We start from the raw sequence: 14668 nt of genomic DNA on the forward strand, positions 1-14668 counted from the left end.
TTTTCTATTTTAATTTTAATCAGTATGGCATACAGTACAAAAACATTTAAAAAAAATCTCAAAATATTAGAATATTTCATTTCGAGTTTGAGTAAAACAGTATGAACACAGTGTATCTCTTGGTCTAGTTCAGTACACACAACCACAATCATGGGGAAGACTGCTGACTTGACTGTTGTCCAGAAGATGATCACTGATGCCCTCCACAAGGAGGGTAAGCCACAAAAGGTCATTACTGAAAAGGGTGGCTGGAAAAGGTGCACAAGCAACAGGGATGGCTGCAGTCTTGAGAGGATTGTCAAGAAAAGTTGATTCAAGAACTTGGGAGAGCTTCACAAGGAGTGGACTGAGGCTGGTGTCAGTGTATCAAGACCCATCACGAACAGACATCTTCAAGAAAGGGGATACAACTTTCGCATTCCTAATATCAAGCTACTCCTGAGCCAGAGACAATGTCAGAAGTGTCTTATCTGGGCTAAGGAGAGAAAGAAATGGACTGTTGCTCAGTGGTCCAAAGTCCTCTTTTCAGATGAAAGTACATTTTGCATTTAATTTGGAAATCACGGTTCTAGAGTCTGGAGGAAGAGTGGAGAGGCACAGAATCCAAGGTGTTTGAAGCCCAGTGTGAAGTTTCCACAGTCTGTGATGATTTGGGGTGCCATGTCATCTGCTGGTGTTGGTCCACTGTATTTTATCAAGTCCAAAGTCAACACAGCCATCTACCAGGAGATTTTAGAGCACTTCATGCTTCCATCTGCTGACGAGCTTTTTGAAGATGCTGATTTCCTTTTCCAGCAGGACTTAGCACCTACCCACAGTGCCAAAACTACTACCAAATGGTTTGCTGACCATGATATTACTGTGTTTGATTGGCCAGCCAACTTGCCTGACCTGAACCCCATAGAGAATCTATGGGGTATTGTCAAGAGGAAGATGAGAAACACCCGACCCAAAAATACAGATACGCTGAAGGCCACTATCAAAGCAACCTGGGCTTCAATAACACCTCAGCAGTGCCACAGACTGATCACCTCCACGCCACACCACATTGATACCGTAATTCATGGTAAAGGAGCCCCAACCAAGTTTTGAGTGTATAAATGAACAGACTTTTCAGAAGTTGGACATTTCTGTATTGTAAATCCTTTTTTGATTGATCTTAGGGAATATTCTAATAATTTGAGATACTGGATTTCTGATTTTCATGAGCTATAAGACATAATCATAAAAATTAAAACAAAAAAGGCTTTAAATATTTCACTTTACATGTAATGAATAGAGAATATATGAAAGTTTACCTTTCTGAATTAAATTATGAAAAAAAAGGAACTTTTTCATGGTATTCAAATTTTTTGAGATGTACTAGTACAGCAAAGATGAAATATCAGTCCTCTCTGACCCACGGTGCAAACAGGCAATGCAATAAATAAAAATAGAATAATTGAAAAAAACAAACAATATAAACAGTATAAACACTCTAGATAGGAACTAGACATAGACTAAACACTCAAACAATATAAACAGAATTAATAAACAGTATAAACACTAGATAAGAACTACACACAGACTAAACACTCAGACAATATAAACAGTATAAACACTATAGATATGAACTAGAGATAGACTAAACACTCGTGTGTGTGTGTGATATATATATATATATATATATATATATATATATATATATATATATATATATATAATCACACACACGAGTGTTTAGTCTATCACACACACACACACACACACACAAATTATAATGAAGCAGAGTTACTGTTACTTCACCAAAGTGTATTATTTTCTAATAACAGCACATCCTGGAATATTTTATTCCTCATGTACAACAGCAGTTTGTCAAATTTTTACTTAATTCTTATCCGTTTATAGTTACATTGAACTTTGTCCACCTACAAGTCCATGTGAGTGAGCTGTTACTGTAGATGTGTATTAAAATGAGAGCATTGATACAAACCTGTGGCTTAAATTACAGTCAGCGCTGCGATTCTGAAATGAATCAGCACCTTCAGGAGTTCAGCAGCGCTGTGCGTGCTCAGTAAATGTTCCTGAAGCTTCCACACTGAGGTCCTGTCATCTCTGTTTCAGTTTATGATCACCGGTGGAAATCTGGAGGACAGCAGAGAAGCTCTGGAACTAGCACACAGCCGAGGTGAGGAACAACACGCAGTGTGAATCACAATCACTGTCGCTTTACTCACCAAATACATCCTGTTGAAGGAATTCATCTCATCTCATTATCTCTAGCCGCTTTATCCTGTTCTACAGGGTCGCAGGCAAGCTGGAGCCTATCCCAGCTGACTACGGGCGAAAGGCGGGGTACACCCTGGACAAGCCGCCAGGTCATCACAGGGCTGACACATAGACACAGACAACCATTCACACTCACATTCACACCTACGCTCAATTTAGAGTCACCAGTTAACCTAACCTGCATGTCTTTGGACTGTGGGGGAAACCAGAGCACCCGGAGGAAACCCACGCGGACACGGGGAGAACATGCAAACTCCACACAGAAAGGCCGGCCACAGGGCTCGAACACCTTCTTGCTGTGAGGCGACAGCGCTAACCACTACACCACCGTGCCGCCCCAATTCACTTCATAAGTCACATAATTAGATGATTAAGATCCATCTGTGTGCAATCAGTGTCACATGATCTGTCACATGATGTCTGTATAAATCAACCTGTTGTGGAAGGACCCGGACTCTTCAACACTACTAAGCAAGCAACATGAAAACCAAGGAGCCTCCAAACAGGTCAGAGACAAAGTTGTGGAGAAGTATAGATCAGGGTTGGGTTATAAAAAATATCCCAAACTTTGAATATCCCAGGGAGCTCCATTAAATCCATTATAGCAAAATGGAAAGACATGGCACCACTACAAACCTGACAAGACTCACAGACCGGGCAAGGAGGGCATTAATCAGAGATGCAACAAAGACACCAACGATAACACTGAAGGAGCTGCAAAGATCCACAGCGGAAATAGGAGTATCTGTCCATAGGACCACTTTAAGCTGTACGCTCCACAGAGTGGGGCTTTATGGAAGAGTGGCCAGAAAAAAAGTCATTGCTTAAAAAAAATCACGTTTGGAGTTTGCCCAACATGTGGCAAACTCCCCAAACACATGGAAAAAGATTCTTTGGTCAAATGAGATAAAAATTGAACTTTTTGTCCATCATGGGAAATGCCATGTGTGGCGCAAACCCAACACCCTGAGAACACCATTCCTACAGTGAAGCATGGTGGTGGCAGCATCATGCTGTGAGGATGGTTTTCATCTGATGGGACAGGAAAGCTGGTCAGGACTGAAGGAAAGATGAATGGCATTAAACACAGGGCAATTCTGGAGGAAAACCTGTTTGAGTCAGCCAGAGGTTTGAGACTGGGACGAAGGTTCATGTTCCAGCAGGACAATGACCTTAAACATACTGCTAAAGCTGCACTGGAGTGGTTTAAAGGAAAACATTTAAATGTCTTGGAATGGCCTCGTCAAAGACCAGACCTCAATCCAATTGAGAATCTGTGGCATAACTTGAAGATTGCTGTACACCAACGCAACCCATCTAACTTGAAGGAGTTGGAGCAGTTTTGCCTTGAGGAATGGGCAACAATCCCACTGGCTAGATGTGCTAAGCTAATAGAGACATACCCCAAGAGACTTGCAGCTGGAATTGTAGCAAAAGGTGGTTCTATAAAGTATTGACTTTTTTTTGGGGGGGGGGGGGGGGAATACTTATGCACACTCCAGATTTCTGTTTTTTTTCATTTTAATTATTGCTGGTGTCACATTTAAAAAAAAAAGTTTTCACCTTTTAAAGTGCCATTCCACCATTGGATGTATTCTTTGGCATAAAATACAATATATTTTATGACAACATGACTAGACAGAGAAATCTTTTAGCTTCAAAATGATATATCAAACATAATTTTTTGACAACGACAAGTATATTAATTTTGCGACCAAAGTCACCTACCCTTGTAATTTCCGCGCGGTAGTGAAACGTGATGTCATCGCCAGGTTCCCCTTCTTGTGTACCACGTGTCGGTCTATTTTTAGACCAGGAAACCCCCAAAGTGAGAGAGTCATTTCTCCTCGTATATGGGGGCCAAAAAAATTGCGAAAAATTTTGAGTTAATCTTTCAGTTAGCTAGATTTATTGGTATTAGCTAGATTTATTGGTATTATTTTTATCGCGTTCTATCCGCCATTGCTGATAATATGTGCCACGTCACACGTCACGTGGTACACGAGAAGGGGAACCTGCCGATGACATCACGCGCGGAAATTAAAAGGGTAGGTGACTTTGGTCGCAAAATTAATATACTTGTCATTGTCAAATTATGTTTGATACATCATTTTGAAGCTAAAAGATTTCTCTGTCTAGTGATACCATTTATATATGTTGTCAAAATATATTGTATTTTATGCCAAAGAATACATCCAATGGTAGAATGGCACTTTAAAGTGGTCGGCATGTTGTGTAAATCAAATGGTGCTAACCCTCCAAAAATCCATTTTAATTCCAGCTTGTAATGCGACAAAACAGGACAAACACCAAGGGGGATGAATACTTTTGCAAGGCACTGTATATAGTATGGTTTATTCTCTCTGTCTCTCTTTAGAGGAGTTCTTCAGTACTGTAGGTTGCCATCCGACTCGCTGTGCTGAGTTTGACCAGCAGGGGGCAGAGCAGTATTTCTCAGCTCTGAGAGAACTGGCCATGAGTAACAGAGGGAAGGTGGTGGCTGTTGGGGAGTGTGGACTGGGTATCTCACTCACACACACACACACCTCTATTAATGATATAAATTGTCAGTGCTATGTGAACATGTATTGTAAGTGTTTGTAGGATCACATATAACACATTTATTACATAGATATGAGTGTTTTACTGGGAAATACATCACTCGTATTTTTATCCGAGCTCCATCCGGGACATGCAGAACCAAAACTATGACACAAATCTCTGTATGTCAGTTGCAAGGAAATCGATTAATTTTGATAAATTTGGGGACTTTCTGTTTGTGAACGTGTCGATATAATAAAAAGAAAATCACACATTGGCTTGAAGATATGAAGTTTATCTTCTCGTGTTGAAAAACTCGTATGTTTCATGCAAAATACGTCACGGATCTGAGTGACATATTTAAATAATATTGGCTGGCGTTGAGTGGTATATCAGATATATTCCATTCAGCTAGCACGATACTGAACGAGTCGAGTCGAAGACGAGTAGCTGAATGGAGTATATCTGATATACCACGAAAAAAAGCCAGCAAATATTATTCTACGTACATACACATTCCTTTCTGGTGTTCAACGCATCTTTCTCTTTCAAAACTCTCTCTCAAAATCTTCCGTATTTAATGACGCAAACCTAGTAGCCATGTTTGTTTACAAATTATCACAGCTGCTCACTCGCTAGCATGGAAGTTTTACATCGCTGACGTGTGACATCATGTCTTGACAACCATGCAATATCGTAAACCATATTCAATGCTCGTTCTCCATCGGGTAGAGTGACGTAATACACGTAGGATATTTTAGCTCCATACACGATTTTTTTAGCTCCGTGAATTTATCTCACCTTGCTCGTACAGATATGGTTTATTCTAGTAATGACCTTATGTGCATGGATTAAAGTTTTCCGTCGTGTGATGGATTTCCGTCAACTGAACTCTCCCAAGGCCAAATGTGAGGTCGGTGCTGATCCGAGGAGAATTGAAATGACGGGTGGTTGGGTAGAGATTGGGTTATAACACTGATGTGTTGCAACACCATCAACTATCAGCAGGGTTTATTTAACTTTTTTGTTTTTGAGCCATGCTTTGTGTCGTTCATTTCCTATGTTTGATCATGTTTAAACGTTCGCTGTCTACGGTGCGGCATTAAAAAAACGTGCGCTGTCAAAATTGGCAAAATACATTCCCATGTGCTTGGCGTGCTTGTGTCTGACCATTTCTGTTTTGTATTAAATTAAATCTTGCCAAAATGACTTAGTTCAAACCTGGACATATAGAAATAGAGCATGTTAAAAATAAAAAATAAACCCGGAAAGCCCGCTCCTCTGCTTCAGCCAGACTTGAAGACCCGACGGTGCAATGCTTGCAGACTGTCAGAAGTAATTAGACCTAAATTTATAGCTAACAAATCAGCAGACGCCCCAACAATTATTATTTTCGTTAGGCCAGTGTGTAAGGTATGTTAGAACCGTGCCTTATAGCCTACGTTATATCACAATTTAAAGGACGTTTGAGGAGTTGGAGGCTGCGAGCGCAATGATGTTCCGACATGCGCTAAACTTTATTCCCTGAAAATCATACACCAGCGTTCAATGCCCCAAACAGTCAAAATGTCTAGAAGACTACGGTTAAATACAACCCCGATTCCAAAAAAGTTGGGACAAAGTGCAAATTGTAAATAAAAACTGAATGCAGTGATGTGGAAGTTTCAAAATTCCATATTTTATTCAGAATAGAACATAGATGACATATCAGATGTTTAAACTGAGAAAATGTATCATTTAAAGAGAAAAATTAGGTGATTTTTAAATTTCATGACAACAACACATCTCAAAAAAGTTGGGACAAGGCCATGTTTCCCACTGTGAGACATCCCCTTTTCTCTTTACAACAGTCTGTAAACGTCTGGGGACTGAGGAGACAAGTTGCTCAAGTTTAGGGATAGGAATGTTAACCCATTCTTGTCTAATGTAGGATTCTAGTTGCTCAACTGTCTTAGGTCTTTTTTGTCGTATCTTCCATTTTATGACGCGCCAAATGTTTTCTATGGGTGAAAGATCTGGACTGCAGCCTGGCCAGTTCAGTACCTGGACCCTTCTTCTACGCAGCCATGATGCTGTAATGGATGCAGTATGTGGTTTGGCGTTGTCATGTTGGAAAATGCAAGGTCTTCCCTGAAAGAGACGTCGTCTGGATGGGAGCATACCGTATGTTGCTCTAGAACCTGGATATACCTTTCAGCATTGATGGTGTCTTTCCAGATGTGTAAGCTGCCCATGCCACATGCACTAATGCAACCCCATACCATCAGAGATGCAGGCTTCTGAACTGAGCGCTGATAACAACTTGGGTCGTCCTTCTCCTCTTTAGTCCGAATGACACGGCGTCCCTGATTTCCATAAAGAACTTCAAATTTTGATTCGTCTGACCACAGAACAGTTTTCCACTTTGCCACAGTCCATTTTAAATGAGCCTTGGCCCAGAGAAGACGTCTGCGCTTCTGGATCATGTTTAGATACGGCTTCTTCTTTGAACTATAGAGTTTTAGCTGCCAACGGCGGATGGCACGGTGAATTGTGTTCACAGATAATGTTCTCTGGAAATATTCCTGAGCCCATTTTGTGATTTCCAATACAGAAGCATGCCTGTATGTGATGCAGTGTCGTCTAAGGGCCCGAAGATCACGGGCACCCAGTATGGTTTTCCGGCCTTGACCCTTATGCACAGAGATTCTTCCAGATTCTCTGAATCTTTTGATGATATTATGCACTGTAGATGATGATATGTTCAAACTCTTTGCAATTTTACACTGCCGAACTCCTTTCTGATATTGCTTCACTATTTGTCGGTGCAGAATTAGGGGGATTGGTGATCCTCTTCCCATCTTTACTTCTGAGAGCCGCTGCCACTCCAAGATGCTCTTTTTATACCCAGTCATGTTAATGACCTATTGCCAATTGACCTAATGAGTTGCAATTTGGTCCTCCAGCTGTTCCTTTTTTGTACCTTTAACTTTTCCAGCCTCTTATTGCCCCTGTCCCAACTTTTTTGAGATGTGTTGCTGTCATGAAATTTCAAATGAGCCAATATTTGGCATGAAATTTCAAAATGTCTCACTTTCGTCATTTGATATGTTGTCTATGTTCTATTGTGAATACAATATCAGTTTTTGAGATCTGTAAATTATTGCATTCCATTTTTATTTACAATTTGTACTTTGTCCCAACTTTTTTGGAATCGGGGTTGTAATAATCATAGTTAAATTACGTCAAAACATCTGTTTCTGGCCTATGAAATGATGGAGGAAAATGAGAACGAAAGCAAAGTAGATAGCAGCCAACTTCACGCGATCTTTTAGGTAACTTAACACTCGTGATGGATACAATATTTCTCTTAATAAAATCTCGAATTGTTTTTGAAGTCGTATTCAACACAAAGTAAGGTCAAATTATAATTTTAATTTTAATGTAAGCGAAGATCCAAACTTTGACGTCGAGCACAGAGGAGCATGTCATTCTGCTTTCGGTTTCAGCAGCATGGATGCGCTTTACATGAAAGAAGGCACTGATGTGTCTGCCATCGATAAAGGTGTAAAAAACAAGTGGAGGTGGGCTTGGCTGTACGAAATAGGTGAAAACGGAAAGCCATTTAGTTCATGGTACAAAAAACTAAACGTTCCAGGCGCTTGCATTTGAGTGGTTTGCCACAAAAAAATAATATATGGAAGCAATAGAAAGAAAGTGCAATAAATTGAATATATTAATCCATTAATTAATTGATAATAAAGTTATCAGTTCTAAGTTAATCATTCTCAGAATTTCATCGAAATCCACCCATAACACCCCCCCCACACCCCCCGTAAATTTTCAGTCAAATAAATTTTTTTTTTTTGCTTTAATCCATGTAAGTGTTTTGATATGGCAGTGTCAAAGGCAGACGAGGAATCATGGTTACAGTTAATAAATAAACCAGAGGGTAACAAACTTCATACTTACCGTCTTTTTAAGGATACATTTGAGACAGAGCCCTATGTACAAAATATATTATCAAGACCGCGTCGAAGTGCCTTTGCTAAGTTCAGATGTGGAGTTGCTCCTTTAGCAATAGAAACTGGTAGATATACAAACACCCCAGTGGACAGACGTTATTGTACAGTATGTAATAATGGCTCCATTGAATCAGAAGCCCATGTTCTTTTACACATGCGAATATTCGTGATGAATTATTTCATACATTATCTAAGTATATTGTTAATTTTAATGATTTTGATGATACAAATAAATTGTGTGAAATTTTATCTGGTAAATATTGCATCAAAGTACAAAATACAAAGTACAAAATATTGTGCCAAAGCCTGCTACCTTATTCTAAATAGAAGACTGTTTTTTACGAGTTCCAATTTATAAAACGACTGTTTGTGCTTTGTCTCCTTGGTACCATATTGTACGTTTTTATATAAGTTTTTTTAATGACTTTTTTTAGTTGGTGACTCACAACTCTTTTTGAGTGGTCCCTAACACTTTTTATTTTTGTCAAAGGGAGGGGGGTAATTTGACTAAATTTTGTATTTGTATACAGTGGGGCAAAACAGTATTTAGTCAGCCACCAATTGTGCAAGTTCCCCCACTTAAAAAGATGAGAGAGGCCTGTAATTTTCATCATAGGTATACCTCAACTATGAGAGACAGAATGGGGGAAAGAATCCAGGAAATCACATTGTAGGATTTTTAATGAATTAATTGGTAAATTCCTCGGTAAAATAAGTATTTCGTCACCTACAAACAAGCAAGATTTCTGGCTCTCACAGACCTGTAACTTCTTCTTTAAGAGGCTCCTCTGTCCTCCACTAGTTACCTGTATTAATGGCACCTGTTTGAACTCGTTATCAGTATAAAAGACACCTGTCCACAACCTCAAACAGTCACACTCCAAACTCCACTATGGCCAAGACCAAAGAGCTGTCAAAGGACACCAGAAACAAAATTGTAGACCTGCACCAGGCTGGGAAGACTGAATCTGCAATAGGTAAGCAGCTTGGTGTGAAGAAATCAACTGTGGGAGCAATTATTAGAAAATGGAAGACATACAAGACCACTGATAATCTCCCTCGATCTGGGGCTCCACGCAAGATCTCACCCCGTGGGGTCAAAATGATCACAAGAACGGTGAGCAAAAATCCCAGAACCACACGGGGGGACCTAGTGAATGACCTGCAGAGAGCTGGGACCAAAGTAACAAAGGCTACCATCAGTAACACACTACGCCGCCAGGGACTCAAATCCTGCAGTGCCAGACGTGTCCCCCTGCTTAAGCCAGTACATGTCCAGGCCCGTCTGAAGTTTGCTAGAGAGCATTTGGATGATCCAGAAGAGGACTGGGAGAATGTCATATGGTCAGATGAAACCAAAATAGAACTTTTTGGTAAAAACTCAACTTGTCGTGTTTGGAGGAGAAAGAATGCTGAGTTGCATCCAAAGAACACCATACCTACTGTGAAGCATGGGGGTGGAAACATCATGCTTTGGGGCTGTTTTTCTGCAAAGGGACCAGGACGACTGATCTGTGTAAAGGAAAGAATGAATGGGGCCATGTATCGTGAGATTTTGAGTGAAAACCTCCTTCCATCAGCAAGGGCATTGAAGATGAAACCTGGCTGGGTCTTTCAGCATGACAATGATCCCGAACACACCACCCGGGCAACGAAGGAGTGGCTTCGTAAGAAGCATTTCAAGGTCCTGGAGTGGCCTAGCCAGTCTCCAGATCTCAACCCCATAGAAAATCTTTGGAGGGAGTTGAAAGTCCGTGTTGCCCAGCGACAGCCCCAAAACATCACTGCTCTAGAGGAGATCTGCATGGAGGAATGGGCCAAAATACCAGCAACAGTGTGTGAAAACCTTGTGAAGACTTACAGAAAACGTTTGACCTCTGTCATTGCCAACAAAGGGTATATAACAAAGTATTGAGATGAACTTTTGTTATTGACCAAATACTTATTTTCCACCATAATTTGCAAATAAATTCTTTAAAAATCAGACAATGTGATTTTCTGGATTTTTTTTTTCTCATTTTGTCTCTCATAGTTGAGGTATACCTATGAAGAAAAATTACAGGCCTCTCTCATCTTTTTAAGTGGGAGAACTTGCACAATTGGTGGCTGACTAAATACTTTTTTGCCCCACTGTACCTCTGTATTGTATTTTTATTGCGTGTTGTGGAGTGACACCGAAATAAAGTATATCCATCTATCTATCTAGGATAAGCGATATGCTAACAATACTGCATTCTATCAAACCAAATGAATGGAATCCTCTAGAAGGGAATAGAACACGTGTTTTTATTCCATCGAAAAAGTGTCCTGTATGTGTAATAATTCCTGATATTTCACTCCGACGATGTCACTGCCAGTGTTTTCCTGCTGAGTAGACGCACGTTGTCAAAGTGTCAAACCGGTTCAAAATTACAATTCTTTTTAATTAACTTTTTTTTTTTTTTTGTGGATGTGCCCATATAATATAAAGAAGATTACACAGTGGCATTTGTTCACTTTTCTCACTTGTGATATATACATTCATTACTTGAAGATTAACTTCATATCTTCACGCAACTCTGTGTATATAAACAAGAACGTTATTTAAAGTATCAGTATGTGGATACTCAGGCCATTATTAAAAAATGTTCTGTTTCCGGTCCACCGGCCGGGTGAGTGCTGTTTGTGCGGTTGAAAATTTTTTTAACGCCAGTTTTTCGACATTTTTTTCGGGTTTGTAAATCTAAAATCGAACTTGACATTTCCGCATTCCCAGGGCTTTCCACTAAGGCTCATACTAGCCAGCCATGACAATTAAGTAGCCGGGGGGGAGTAAACACAAAATAATCTCCTGTGCACGCAGTTCCCAGGATTAAATGTATTTTCCACAGACCATTTATTTATTCACTTTACTCAAATACAAAGTAAAATGGCAGTAAATCTTTCTTTTCTTGCGTATTGCATCATGAGGCGTTCCTGGCTTGTAAATCTCTTATTTTCGGTGCATGACACATTCACGCAGCTGAGCATGCTATGAATTAACAACGACAACGGTCTGCAGTGGGGCTACACAATTACACACTCAGCGAACATTTCTCCATTTGTGTATGAAAATACACTCCAACCACTCAGTTTGGCTTCATTTACAACCAACGGTGTCTTTTGATGCCAGCACGTAATTGAACGAGAGAAGACTGGTTTACCGGAGACAAAATAAGCGTCATCTCTGCTTCTGTTCCCTCCGACGGCCCCGACACACTACTGCCTCCGCTGAGTGCGCGCGCGCACACCGCATGCCGGGGCCGCGGATGAGTTACTCTCCCTTGATCAACGAAGTCGGCGGGGAATTTGTGGTTATTATCGGTACAAACAGTGCGAATCACAACTTGAATGAGTGCGGTTCAGTTTGACATTATTGTCAGTCCGTTAGATAAACATTTAATTTTATTAAAATCAAAAATTAATATTTAGAGCCTGTGGGCTACAAAAATAATAGTCATTAAAGTAGCCGGCTGGACTTAATTGTGTAGTCGGCTGTACGGCCGGCAGCCGGCGCTTGTGGAAAGCCCTGCATTCCACGCAGAATATAGAACTGAATCAGCTCTGCGCATGCGCCGTGCGGCACAAAAAAATGGCAGCCACCATGAAGGAAGGAGATCCGGAGTTTTCAAACATTTGCTTAAGTGTGAAATCGCAAAATGGTATTCTAGCGAACAACAAAATAGTAAAGATTCAGAAAAACAAATCATTCAGTGATCATTTTAATAGTGTAATTTCATCCGAACTCGGCCTAACGCTCGATTTAGAACTACAAAAAGTCCGTGTGTCGGACATTTTAAGTACCTTTGTAAAAGTTTTGCAAATGTTGCAGTCAGCATTTAAAATGCTAACTTAGTTTTTGTACAAGTTTCAGTTGATTAAACCGTCATATTTTATTAAATGTGTCTGCTTTTGTAATAAAAAAAGTACTGAAAGAAAAAGCAAACACAGCATTGCGATTTCTTATCCATCCATATATATTATAATAAAAAAAATCCCTCCCTCCCGACTGAAAATTTTTTGCTCACCCGGTGGACAGGAAACGGATTTTTTTTTAAGGATGGCCTCATCATGGTATCACCCGGAGGTCGGGAAATTATCACACCACTAACGCAACAAACACTAAACCACGAAACAGGAACAGATAGATTGACTTTATTGATCTCAAGCTGGGAAATTGTTTTGTTCGCAGAAAAGAAAAAGACCCACTGTCCAATATAAAATAGAATTAAATAAGAAAAACATCCCAAGAACAAGCCGATTGTACAGTACAATATACAGATAAGAACATCACGATAAAAAATACGTATCTATGTAAGCGAATATTTAGAATACATTAGTATCTGATTTGAAATCTCTGGCAACCAACCAACATATTTTTACCTTTGTGTTCCGTTTTTCAGATTTTGACCGGTTGGAATTCTGTCCAAAAGAAACCCAGCTCAAGTGAGTGCCGTCATTCCATGTCACGTTTCCTTTTTCCCGGGAATCCCGTGCGGAATCTAAGTGCTGCTGTGAAACTTTTATCCTGAGTGACATTTCCTCACACGCAGGTACTTTGAGAAGCAGTTCGATTTAGCAGAAGAAACCAAACTGCCCATGTTCCTGCACTGCAGAAACTCTCACCGGGAATTCCTGGGTAGGGTTTTAATCCGTCCACCTTCACATGTGGAAAAGCTAGATGGATAGAGTTTAAGGATATCAGATTTTCCAAACTGAGAGTCTCAGATTTGTGTTTTGTTGTCTTTAGATATCATGAAAAGAAACCGTGACAGATGTGTTGGAGGGGTGGTGAGTGTAATATTTACATTCATCCTTTCTGTGCTGTCCATTTTACACCAAATGCAGTCTGGGTTGAGCTGAGAGCCTCCAGTTTAGCATCACGGCACGTCTCCGTCAGCTTTGTGGACGTGTTTATGGGGTTTCTGACGCTGTAGGACACAGTTTTATCTGTAGGACAAAAGGACATCACAGAACTAAAATCAGTCACGTACAAATTGCACAAATGGATCAATGATGTAACTATTTATTTTGTTTTATCCCCCACTGGCTGAAAGACCCGAAGAGGGATTATGTCGTGGCGATGTCCGTCCATCCATCCCAGGAAGGGTGCTGACCTTCTGAAATCAACTCCTCTCACAATTTTTGGAGGAATTTCACAAAACTTGGCAGGATTCTTTGTTATATGTCAGTAATACGCATATTGCAATTTCGTTAAATTCTGTCGCATTTTACCAGAGTTACAGCCCTTGATTAACAACCTTGTACTTTCACAGTTTCATGAAGGTGTGCTCGCCTTCTGACATCAACTCCTCTCACAATTTTTGGATGAATTTCTCGAAGCTTGGCAAAAGGCCTTGTTATATGACGGTATTGCGATTTAATTTATTTTGTGAAAATTTTACCGTAGTTTTGATCCTTGATTAAATAACTTGTTCTTTGACAATTTCATGAGGGTGACCGTTCTTCTGAAATCAACTCCCCTCACAATTTGTGGAGGAATTTCACCAAACTTGGCAAAAGGCTTTGTTATATGACAGTTATACGCAGATTAAAATTTCGTTTAATTTGGGCAAATTTTACCAGAGTTATGCCCTTGATTATTAACAAACTTTGGCAATTTCATCAAGGTGTGCTTGCTTTCTGAAATCAACTTCCCTCACAATTTTTGGAGGAATTTCACAAAACTTGGCAGGACTCTGTCATATGTCAGTAATACGCATATTGTAATTTCGTTAAATTCAGTCACATTTTACCAGAGTTACAGCCCTTGATTAACAACCTTGTACTTTTACAATTTCATGAAGGTGTGTTCGCCTTCTGACATCAACTCCGCT

At 40.0% G+C, this 14668-nt stretch overlaps 1 protein-coding gene across 1 annotated transcript in view; it reads left to right on the forward strand.

Annotated features, from left to right (window-relative positions):
* Nucleotides 1-14668, forward strand: part of tatdn1 (TatD DNase domain containing 1) — a 47109-nt gene that overhangs the window by 5071 nt on the left and 27370 nt on the right. The window contains exons 4-8 of the mRNA XM_060915324.1: nucleotides 2104-2167; nucleotides 4646-4789; nucleotides 13235-13277; nucleotides 13385-13470; nucleotides 13582-13622. Of these exons, the coding sequence (XP_060771307.1) occupies nucleotides 2104-2167; nucleotides 4646-4789; nucleotides 13235-13277; nucleotides 13385-13470; nucleotides 13582-13622 (378 nt within the window). The remainder of the gene's footprint in view (nucleotides 1-2103; nucleotides 2168-4645; nucleotides 4790-13234; nucleotides 13278-13384; nucleotides 13471-13581; nucleotides 13623-14668) is intronic.

The sequence above is a fragment of the Neoarius graeffei genome, chromosome 2, assembly GCF_027579695.1.
Source record: "Neoarius graeffei isolate fNeoGra1 chromosome 2, fNeoGra1.pri, whole genome shotgun sequence".
Classification (NCBI taxonomy): domain Eukaryota; kingdom Metazoa; phylum Chordata; class Actinopteri; order Siluriformes; family Ariidae; genus Neoarius; species Neoarius graeffei.